The following is a 12123-nucleotide window of genomic DNA, read 5'->3' as shown; positions in this document are numbered from 1 at the left end:
ATTAAGCTATATGGTTGCAGATGCTGACCAAAATGTCAAAAACAAATATGTAGTTAATAGCAACTTTGATTAGCATTTCAACATTTTCATGATCAGATGTGCAAAAATTTGGCAAGCTGTCGTACACGATTATAAAAAGATACATATATCGATTTAAACAAATAGAGTTAGCACCTAACCACTCAGGACAGGATTTCTGTAGAATTTGCTTAGCAAGGAACACAAGAAAGTGATGCAATTTACATTCTCACTACAGCCCAAATGATCCAGCTCATAAAATAACTAACTTCTTGTCCACTCCCTATGCATTTCCTTAACTGGTTTCAATACAGCTAAAGAATCATGACATCTAGACCTTAGAAAAAGTGCACAGCACTTTTCAAAAGTATAGAAATAAAGCCTAATACTTCCATATGGCAAATATACAAAAGAAACAAAATTCTGATGCCCTTACTTGAAAGCCATTTGAACCAAATGTGCCAGAACATCTTGCGCATCTAAAGTAATTCGGCTAAGGTCACGGTCTTGCTTAATGAAGTTGAGCAATTCAGATGCATTTGCCATCCAAAAGGCAAGTGCCCCAGCAATATTCTTCTGCTTCTGTAAGTAAAAAGAGAAGTAGCAAACAATATAGGGCAGGTCCTTTCTGATCAGAAATGATTAGATTAAGAGCTCCAAAGATAGACCAGTACATTTCCCATTTCAAACATACCTCAGATACCAGATATTTGCAAAATATTTTTCTATATATAACAAATGATAATACTGCAATTCTTCCAACAAATAAGTTACATTTTAAATATATACAGTATGTACAAAATTCTGTCCAGTTGCCATTAGTGAAATCGATGGAATAATGGCATTAACATCTAGTTATGCAATGCTAAAAGATTAGCTGAATGCATTATCTGGTAATCTGCGTGCGCGTAAGCACATATTAGCTGTTACCCACTGCCACCCTGATACTGCTACTCACTGGCTTTGACACCAGGCAGCTCAGTATCGAGTACTGATCTATCTCACCATCTCCCGACCACAAATGCCAGGCTAGGCAACCTCAGATGAGATCCAAAGAATAGGAACCACACACACAAAAAAAAGAAATAAAGGGAAGAAAAAGAACTTTGGTCATTTCATATCCACACTTAAGTGCGTTAAGCAGAAATTATGGAATGCCGATAAAGGTTGCACAGTCAAAAAGAATTTTAGTACTGCATGTTCCAGTTGCTGAATGAGTGTTATGAACTGTTCAGTCCAGCTGTTTTGAGTATTGTATTTTGACATGGAAGCAGCATGAGAAACTGAGCTAAGCCAACATAGCTAGGATCAGTTCCCAGCAGTATATCCTACCTGATCAACCTGGTCTACCTCCTGGAGAAAAACGGACGAAGGAAATCAAACAGAATAGAAGAAAGAAACTTGTGAACAATCATGGTAGTTTTAGAAATCAGACACTAAATATGAAGGTATAACACTTATGTTCACAGATACACCTAAATATATTTCATCAGTGGCTGTGACACAACTGAGACCACTTATATTTTAGGTAGGCCCAGTAATATGACAGCAAAGAACCAAAGTGCCAATTAGTTCAAGGAATGCCCTTGAACCACAAGCTGTTTCAGAGTCAGTGCAACACAGACTTCCTGCAGAGCATCTGCCAAGTCTCTCTGTAGCAGCATGAATGCTAATTCCAGAGAGCTTGCCCACACTACTGAAATGAAGACAATGTACAAACACAAACAGGGACATAAGGAAAAACTAAAAAATAAAATACAAAGTGGGGAACAGATTAATACATGATTTTCAATTTAAAACAATGGTTTGAGGGTTTTTTTTTTTTTTTTTAACACAACAAAAAATACTGAGTCAAATAAAATATTGCACTAAACTTACAAAGTTCTACAACATGAAACCTACACTAACTATATTTTGCCTTCTGCTATTCCAATATAGATTTTACGTCATTACTTGACTTTTTCATAAAAGTACTCCCCATCACATGAAATAATAAAGATTTTGTACTGTTTATCATTTCTAACACCAAAGATTCTGAAAATTCTTGACAAAATATTTAAGAGTAGCTTTTGGGAATTACACTAGCAGTCTCAAGTCGCTATATAAATTCTTACAGGCAAAAAACCGAATTTTGACCAGTATCTCCTTTTCCCAGTCCCTGGCACAGATGTTTGTGTGCTTTCCTCCTCTAGTTTCTCCATTTGTCTCCAGTGATCTCATCCCATCTACTTCTCTTGCCCCACTCACTGTACAAATACTGTCTAGACTGTCTCTCCTCCAGCTGCATCATGTATATTCCTCCAAAACCAGCTTCCACCAATGGCTCTCAAAGTCTCCAATGAACTTTTTCTGCTCAAAGCTCAGAATTAGCATACTCTGTCTTTATTCTCCTTAACCATGCTCCTCCTGAAATGCTGTCCTCCACTTGGCTACCATGACTGTCCTTTCCTGGTTCTTTTCCGACCTCTGTAATTACTCGTTCAGAGGATTATCCTCATCCTCCCTCTTCTGTGGTGGGGAGAGGGGTGGTTTACAAAGGGCTCAGTCCTTGATTCCCTCTTCTCCCTTCAGGCCTCTCTCAGAGTGATCTCATTCATAATTTCAACTACCATCTCTACGCTGATGTGTCTCAGATCTACCTCCCTACTCCTGACTTGCCTCCTTCCACCAAAACTAAAGTATCACCAGCTCTCTGACTCCTCATGTCTAGCCATCAACTTAAACTGAACATGGCCAAAACAGAGCTCTTCATTTTTGCCCCTCAAACCCTCCCCCCCTGCTCCTCCTCTCTCAGTCACTGTGGAAAATACTACCATCTTCCCTGTCACTCATGCCCAAACCTGGACATCATCTTTGACTCAGGCCTCTCCGTAGATGTTCACATCTAGACCATATCTAAAGCCTGCCACTTCATTCTGGATAATGTGTATAAAAATCAAGCCTTTCCTCTCCATTCATACAGCTAAGTCTCTTATCTACGGTCTCCTTATTTCTACCGTTTCTGCTGCTACATTCCCCTCTATGGCCAAGATGAATTCACTCTTTGTCCACCTACATCCATTCAAAATTCTGATGAAAACAATTTTCCTGGCTCAGCACTTCAATCATCATCACTCTTTGATTCCTCAATTTGCTACCCCTACATCACCACATCAAACTCAAACTAATTGTCTTCACTTTTAGGGCTTCTCAGGGTCTATAAATCCCCCATTTATTATCCCTTATTGCTTTGAGACATCAGTCTCTGTCCACTTTCTTCAAATGTTAAGTCCTGATTTCCCTTTTATAACAATTCTTACAAACACTACTGCACTTTCTCCAATGCCACCTTATGCATGGGAGGAGCATTTTGTAACTATCTGCAAAGCCACCTCGTTGTTCTCCTCCCTTCTTAAAACTCTTCTTCACTGTAATGCCTACGAAAAGTTTAACAGTTGGTTTGCTGTGACCAGTTTTTCATGCTGACCAGCAGTTTCATTATGATCCATCTATTTGTTTTATCCATCTGTTTTTTATAGTTGTACATTTAAGATTGCAAGCTCTTTTGGGGCAGGGATTATGTCTCTTTGTTATGTTTGTACAATGCCTAGCACAATCGGGGCCTGAGCCTCTAGGCACCAATGAAATATGTAAACCATAATACACAAATTTAAGTATAACAATAATTCATTTATTGATAATTTTTAAGAAAACACTTATGTAATCTTGTGTTTTATGTATTATAAAGAATATGGATTTTAATGCTCCCGCTGAGAAAAATCTACAAATGATGAGTTAGGGCTATTAGTAATAACATGAAATATAATAACTACTTTCTCAGGATATTATGGTAAAATTAAATACGTAGAAGCATATTTTAACAACAGTGAAGAGACAGTACAAGATATTCCTTTCTAGATTTCAAAGTCAAGACTGTGGATATAATCCTGCATTAACTGTAAAAGCAAAAATGCCATAGCCCTCAATGGGATTTTTATATGTGCAAGGAATGCAGGATCAGGCTTCATATTATATACTAAAACTTTTACCCTGATATCTTAAATCTCTTTGTGCAAGATGTGTCGGTATCAAATCAGTATATTTGAGAAAAAAATAAAAAAATACTAAATGCTGTAATATCTTTGTGTGTACGTAGTAAGAAGAACCGGACCAAAGTTCAATAATTACATTCCTTTTTTAAGCTAAGTATTACAACACTCAATCCCTGTATTTACAAGGCATTACTAAAAAAGCAATTACAAGTCACATCAGAATTGGTTGAGGATCAAAAATAATTAACAGAAAGACTGATTTTAGAACTATTTGGGGTGTGGTGGGTTTTTTGTCTGGTTGTTTTTTTGCTATGGGGAATGGGACACCAATGTGGAGGTGGAAAAAAATCACCTTTACTCTCCTCATATAGTTCTTCATCAAAGCCATAAATTTCTCCTGAGGGAATGTAATTTACTATTTCATAAGAAAAAAAATATTTACAAGAGAAATAAATACATTACAGGCTGATGCTTAGCAACCTTTTGAGTGAAACCTTAAAGTGCGGGGAAAAAAAGACTTTTCTGAAGAAAATTATGTATATATTTTAAATTCCTTTGACTTGTCTCTGCAGATCAAAACTCACCTGTATAACTCCTTCCATCATGCTCACCATCTTGTTGACTATTGCAATGACTTTGTGAGTACGCTCAGTAGGACTGATGTCAGGTCTGTACTGGTTTGACAATACATACCGACATGTCATGTACAAAACATAAGTAGGTGATAATTTAAAATGAACTGTCGAGCTGTTGGTATAATTAATAATGGCAGATAAGAAGGCATCTTCAGCTGTGGAAACAGACAAAAAAGTCACCCAAGGATTGGAAGAATAAAATAAAACTTCGTAATTCAATGAAATAAGGTGGTGAGTTTCCTCTTTTTTTTGTTTTATTTAGCTCATATGTTTCTAACTGTCTAAACTGTGCACTGCAACTCCTGAAGTAGGACAACAAATCATCCAGATATAAGCTAAGAGACTTTATGTAGGAGGAAACAGCTCTACGTTATTTCCCATTTATGTACAGTAGAACCTCAGAGTTATGAACACTAAAGTTATGAACTGATCCGTCAACCACATACCTCATTTGGAACTGGAAGCATGCAATCAGTTGAGATAAAAAAAATCCAACAATTTACAGTACAGTACTCTGTTAAACAAACTACTAAAAAAAGCAGGGAAAGTTTAAAAAAGATTCGACAAGGTAAGGAAACTGTCTGCACTTGTTTCATTTAGATTAAGATGGTTAAAAGCAGCATTTTTCTTACGGATTGTAAAGTTTCAAAGTTGTATTAAGTCAATATTCAGTTGTAAACTTTTGAAAGAACCACCATAACATTTTTTTCAGAATTACAGACGAGTCTGGTGGCACCTTAAAGGCCAACAGATTTATTTGGGCATAAGCTTTCGTGGGTAAGAAAAAACAACCCATTTCTTCAGAGGCACAAAAACAAAAATGTGGGTTTTTACACCCACAAAAGCATATGCCCAAATAAATCTGTTAGTCTTTAAGGTGACACGGGACTCGTTGTTGTTTTTGTGTATACAAACTAACAGAGCTACCCCTTGATATTAGACATTTCAGAGTTACAAACAACCTCCATTCCCAAAGTGTTCATAACTCTGAGGTTCCACTGTATCAAGTCAACTACTCCAGCGACAGTACTGTTCTTTAATAAAAATAAAATAAAATATAAGTTTTCTTTTCACTGTGCCCTTCCAAAAGCTCTCTTACATGACAGTTTACAGTGCTGTGAGGTTTCAACTACTGGCCTGAAATTTTCTTATACAACTGGAAGTTTTTAAAAATCCATAATAATGTGGCATAGCCAAGAGTCTATAATATTTTTGACAGTAACAAACCTATCATCAAAGACAACGTTTTACTTGATTATCCTTTATGGAATATTAACTCAACTGGCCTTTTGACTAAGATCTAGTTTATTATTAACTTACAAGCCAGTATATGTGGAACTTTTCATAAGCAGGATGGTTTCAATCTGATCTCTCTTTTCTATTAAGACCTCGGGTTCTAATTTAATTTATTTTGGAGACAGGGAATTCCAATGTGGTTGCAATAAACTACATAGGGACCCATCTAGTCCTTGAATAATTTTTCTCCCCTCTCCACCAAGCCAGCCATATTGGTAAAATAAATACCTCTTTTTAAGTGATTTCTAAACTTTACTGATAAGTTTCCTTTTAAGTTTTTGAAGTGTTTGACTTTAACAAAAAAAGTCACTTTTTAACCTTGTCATATTTAATATTTTATTTTAAACTGCAGTTAAAACTTTATTAAATACTCACAACTTTCCTTGAATTTAATGCTTGCAGGTAATATCAGTTCTGGCCCAACCATGTCCTGAGACCTAAAGGAAGAGGGTAGATATTCAAAAAACCCAATTCACATAGATAAAGTTAATTCAACTATCAAATCATGTGTTCTTCTCCAAGGGCTTTGTTTTTGAACGTCTATACAACATTTTCCAAAAAAGTGTATACTGAAAATATGCCTTCCTTTTATTCAACTGCTTCCCCCCACCCCTTTTAAATTCACACGCTGTACTTGCTTGCAAGACAACAGATCACAATAAATCTGAATTGTGGCATATATTATTAATGAATGTCCTCCTTTTCACTGTATGCTATAATGATCAAGTCAGTCTGCCACCTGCCATTGACAAGACTCAAATATCACTATTAAAAAAAACAACTCAGGGATACATGGAGAAAAAGTTAATCAAACTCAGCCTAAAGAGCTAGCCTAGTTGTAAAGATTTACTAAACGAGCTGTTACGAAGCAACTACACCAGCTATTTTAGAAGTAGCTTGGGACTCCATTTCTTATTTCTAAGAGTGATGGATCAAGTTCCCCTTAACCTTCATCTAACTTAAATTACAGTGCTATCCTGCGAAGTGACTCCAAAGTTGGCATTATGGGGTTCAGTGTTTACTACCTTAACTATTTCTTTATCATTTATGTCAAGTTCGCAATTCAACTGGCTTTTTTAACTGTCAGCCTTACAAATTTAATCTAGGATCTGAAAGTCAAGCTAAGTACTTTTCTTCTTATGCATCATATTAAAATATTCTCTCATGCTCTCAGTGACAATTGTGTTACACCTTTGTCTCTGATGGTTCACATAGGTTTAACTGTTTAGAACTCGGTACATGCTTCTGTTAATGATACATAAGACAGAAGAGAACCCAGCTTACTTGCTCAGACCAGTGCTGGCTCTCTGAAGGGCTAACAGTAGTAAAGAATTACTAAAGCAAACATATGGGATTTTGCATGCTTATGGAAAACAAGTCCATTAAGTAAGAGACACTGACATTTTTACACATAGCCACTTTTCAAAGCAGAACCGATTTTATTACTGATTTTAAGGCCTGGTCTACACTACGAGGTTAGGTAAAATTTAGCCACGTTAGGTCGATTTAAAAATGAATGTGTACATACAACCAATCCCATTCTGTCAACCTAAAGGGCTCTTAAAATCGACATCTGTACTCCTCCCCGGTGAGGGGAGTAGCACTAAAATTGACTTCGCTAAGTCAAATTTGGGGTAGTGCGGACGCAAATCAATGGTAGTGGCCTCTGGGAGCTATCCCAGAGTGCTCCATTGTGACCGCTCTGGAGAACGCATTGAACTCCGATGTACTAGCCAGGTACACAGGAAAAGCCCTGGGTACTTTTGAATTTCATTTCCTGTTTGGTCAGCATGGCGAACTCAGCAGCACAGGTGACAATGTAGTCCCCCTAGAATAGTAGAGCGCAGAATGTTTCTATAGTCCCCGTATCATCTTCATCTCTGAGGTTATCACAGATTAGGAGAAAAAAATGCACTCGATTACATGTTTTCCGAGCTCATGCAGTCCTCCAAAACTGATAGGGCACAGTTTAATGCATGGAGGCATTCAGTGGCAGAGGCCAGGAAAGAATTAAGTGAGTGTGAAGAGTGGAGGCAGGACACAATCCTGAGGCTAATGGGGGAGCAAATGGACATGATGAAGCATGTGTTGGAGCTGCAGGAAAGCCAACAAGAGAACAGACCCCCACTGCATCCACTGTATAACCGCCTCCCCTCCTCCCCATGTTCCACAGCCTCCTCACCCAGATGCCCAAGAACGCGGTGGGGAGTCTCCAGGCACCCAACCACTCCACTCCAGAAAATGGCCCAAGCAACAGAAGGCTGTCATTCAAACAGTTTGATTTTTAGTGTGGCTACAATAAGCAATGTGGCCTTGTCCTTCCCTCCTCCCCCATGCCACCTGGGCTACTTTGTTCATTATCAATTTAAAAATAAATAAAGAATGCATGGTTTCAAAACAATAGCTACTTTATTTTGAAGCTGGGAGGGTGGCTGGCTTACAGGGAATTAAACTCAACCAAGGAGGCAGGTTTGCATCAAGGAGAAACACACACACACAACAGTCACACTGAAGCCTGGTCAGTCATGAAACTGATTTTCAAAGTCTCTTTGATGAGCAGCGCACCTTGCTGTGCTCCTCTAATTGCCCTGGCGTCTGGTGAGAAACAAATTGCTGCTGCTTTCATGGAAAGGGGGGGAGGGTGACTGATGACATGTATTCAAAACCACCCGTGACAATGTTTTCACCCCATCAGGCATTGAGAGCTTAACACAGAATTCCAGGAGGAAACTTTTTTGGAACAGTCTTTAGCACTGGTCTGATTATCCCCAAAGTTGGAGAATACTGTGCTCGGAGGGATGCTTCTTGGTGGCTCTGCCTGACGCACTGGAGGTGGAGGGTTATCTGAAAGGCTAGGATCAGACTGGGGTCTCACTATACTTTCCATCAGGAATCTTCTATGCCTGGCTTGTACATAACTTGATGGGTTCACCTAGGAAAGGACTGGCAGATAGGATATGAGCTTTCCCAGGACAATATAGAGGCATGTATCATGCTCATTGCTAACAAGGAAAAAGACGGTTACTCAGCGTTGTAACTTGTTCTTCAAGATGTGTTGCTCATATCCATTCCAATTAGGTGTGCGCGTGCCACGTGCACGTTCATCGGAAGAATTTTCTACCCTAGCAACACCCGGCGGGTCGGCTGGGCGTCCCCTGGCATGGCGCCGTTATGGCACCGAATATATACCCCTGCCGACCCGTCCGCTCCTCAGTTCCTTCTTGCCGGCTACTCCGACAGTGGGGAAGGAGGGTGGGTCTTGGAATGGATATGAGCAACACATCTCGAAGAACAGCAGTTACAACGATGAGTAACCGTCTTTTCTTCTTCAAGTGCTTGCTCATATCCATTCCAATTAGGTGAATCCCAAGCCTTACCTAGGCGGTGGGGTTGGAGTGAGAAACTGCTGACTGCAGAACTGTCAAGCCAAAGGCTGCATCATCTCTGGATTGCTGGACCAGGGCGTAATGGGAAGTAAAGGTGTGCACCGAAGACCATGTAGCTGCTCGACATATCTCTTGAGTGGGTACTCGAGCTAGGAAGGCGGCCGAGGAGGCCTGGGCCCTGGTCGAATGAGCGGTGACACGGCCTGGGGAGGCGCAGGCCAAATCATAGCGCGCTCGGATACAGGCTGTTATCCACGAAGAGATGCGCTGGGAAGAGACTGCCTGACCTTTCATGCGGTCTGCCACTGCCACAAAAAGCTGGGGCGTTTTGCGGAAGGGCCTTGTACGCTCAATGTAGAAGGCGAGCGCTCTATGGACGTCGAGTGAGTGCAGTTGCTGCTCCCTATGGGATGTATGTGGTTTGGGAAAGAACACCGGGAGAAATATGTCCTGATTAATACGGAAGGCAGAGACCACCTTAGGGAGGAATGCTGGATGCGGGCGCAGCTGCACCTTGTCCTTGTGGAACACCATGTATGGAGGGTCCACCATGAGGGCTCGAAGCTCCGATACTCGCCGAGCCGATGTAATGGCTACAAGGAAGGCTGTCTTCCAGGATAAATATAAGAGCGAGCAAGTTGCCAGTGGTTCGAAGGGCGGAGACATGAGCCTCGAGAGCACTAAATTGAGGTCCCATGAGGGGGCGGGACGTTGAACGAGGGGAAAAAGGCGCTCCAGGCCTTTAAGGAACCTGGATACGACAGGGTGGGAGAAGTCCGAGGAACCTCCCTCTCCAGGGTGGAACGTGGAGATCACTGCTAAGTGTACTCGCAGAGATGAAATTGCAAGGCCTTGCTGCTTGAGATGCCAGAGGTATTCCAAGATAGAAGGGATGGAAACCTCCGTAGGAGCAACATCCTGTGCTTGACACCAGCAGGAAAACCGCTTCCACTTAGCTAAGTAAGTTGATCTGGGAGAGGGTTTCCTGCTGCCCAGGAGCACCTCCTGCACTTGGGCCGAGCAGCGTAATTCCAAGGGGATTAGCCATGGAGGAGCCACACTGTCAGGTGGAGGGACTGCAGGTCCGGGTGGAGAAGCCTGCCGTGGTCCTGAGAGATTAGATCCTGATGGCGGGGCAGGGAGATTGGGTTGGCCACGGAGTGGTCCAGCAACGTGGTGTACCAGTGCTGCCGGGGCCAAGCAGGGGCGATCAGAATCAGTCGCGCCCTGTCTGTGCGAAGTTTGACTAGCACCCTGTGCACCATCGGAAGGGGGGAAAGGTGTACAGGAGATGGTTCGCCCAGGAGATCAGGAAGGCGTCAGATATCGAACCCGGGGCGAGACCCCGGAAGGAGCAGAACCTCTGACACGTCCGGTTGCTGCGGGAAGTGAAGAGGTCCATGTGGGGAAAGCCCCACTTTCGGAAGATGCAGTAAACCACGTCCGGGTGGAGCAACCACTCGTGGGTCAGGAAGGACCTGCTAAGGTGGTCTGCCAGCGTGTTCCGGACCCCCGGAAGGAAGGAGGCTGAGGTCGATGCAGTGGGCTATACAAAGTCCCACAGTAGGATCACCTCCTGACAAAGGTGGGGAGATCGAGACCCTCCTTGCTTGTTTATATAATGCATTGCTGTTGTATTGTTCGTGAGCACTCGAACACAACAGCCCTGCAGATGATGTCGGAAGGCCTGGCAGGCGAGGCGAACTGCCCGCAGCTCCCAGACGTTGATATGCAACACCAGCTCCCCGGCCGACCAGAGACCTTGTGTGCGACGATCGCCCAGATGTGCACCCCAGCCAAGGGAAGATGCGTCTGTCGTCAGAGATGCCGTGGGCTGCCTCGGATGGAACAGCATGCCCGCGCACACCAGGGAAGGATTGAGCCACCAGTTGAGGGAGCTCAAAACGCCCTGGGGAATGGTGATGACCAGATCTATGGAATCTCTGCTTGGGCGATATATAGAGGCAAGCCAACCTTGAAGGGGGCGCATGCGGAGTTTGGCATGTTTGGTCACAAACGTGCACGCAGCCATGTGGCTGAGGAGGCTGAGGCAGGTGCGTGCCGAGGTCATTGGGAACGCCTGCAGGTTCTTGACAGCCGCGACTATTGTCTGAAATCGGGGCAGTGGAAGGCAGGCAGTTGCCAGCGTGGAGTCTAGAATTGCCCCAATGAACTCTATTCTTTGAGTGGGGTCTAGAGTGGATTTGTCCACATTGATCATCAGGCCCAAAGACTGGAATAGGTTCCTGAAGATGGCAACATGCCTGGAAACTTGGGCCTTGGAGGTCCCGCGAATAAGCCAGTCGTCGAGATAGGGAAAGACCCGAATGTTCTGATGATGGAGGAAGGCGGTGACCACTGCCATGCACTTCGTGAAGACGCGCGGGGTGGTGGAGAGGCCGAATGGCAGGACTGTGAACTGAAAATGTTGGTCGCGTACCGTGAAGCGTAGGTACCATCTGTGGGGAGAGTAAATAGAGATGTGAAAATAAGTGTCCTTCAGGTCGAGAGCAGCGTACAAATCTCCGGGATCCAAGGACGAGATGATGGTCCCCAGTGACACCATGCGGAAAACACGGTTACTCACCTTTGTAACTGTTGTTCTTCGAGATGTGTTGCTCATATTCATTCCAGTAGGTGTACGTGCCGCGCATGCATGTTCGTCGGAGAACTTTTACCCTAGCAACTCCAGCGGGCCGGCAGGCCGCCCCCTAGAGTGGCGCCGCGATGGCGGGTGATATATACCCCTGCCGGCCC

General features: G+C 42.7%; 1 protein-coding gene and 1 long non-coding RNA gene across 24 annotated transcripts in view; one reads left to right on the top strand and one right to left on the bottom strand.

Annotated features, from left to right (window-relative positions):
- The window catches only part of LOC142046591 (uncharacterized), a 374791-nt gene that overhangs the window by 113092 nt on the left and 249576 nt on the right, over nt 1-12123 (top strand). The gene's annotated exons all lie outside the window — the stretch shown is intronic.
- The window catches only part of AFDN (afadin, adherens junction formation factor), a 155800-nt gene that overhangs the window by 74349 nt on the left and 69328 nt on the right, over nt 1-12123 (bottom strand). For 15 of the 23 annotated variants that reach the window (XM_032781188.2, XM_032781234.2, XM_032781148.2 and 12 more), the window contains 4 exons: nt 6356-6417; nt 4634-4839; nt 1351-1371; nt 455-600 (listed from right to left, as the gene is read on the bottom strand). In XM_032781188.2, coding sequence (XP_032637079.2) covers nt 455-600; nt 1351-1371; nt 4634-4839; nt 6356-6417 — 435 coding nt within the window. The remainder of the gene's footprint in view (nt 1-454; nt 601-1350; nt 1372-4633; nt 4840-6355; nt 6418-12123) is intronic. The other 8 variants (XM_032781131.2, XM_032781218.2, XM_032781172.2 and 5 more) reach the window with 1 other exon arrangement.

This window comes from Chelonoidis abingdonii, chromosome 3 (assembly GCF_003597395.2).
Source record: "Chelonoidis abingdonii isolate Lonesome George chromosome 3, CheloAbing_2.0, whole genome shotgun sequence".
NCBI classification, from domain to species: Eukaryota; Metazoa; Chordata; order Testudines; family Testudinidae; genus Chelonoidis; species Chelonoidis abingdonii.
Note: the sequence above shows the minus strand (reverse complement) of the source record. Positions and strands in the feature narration are given on the sequence as shown.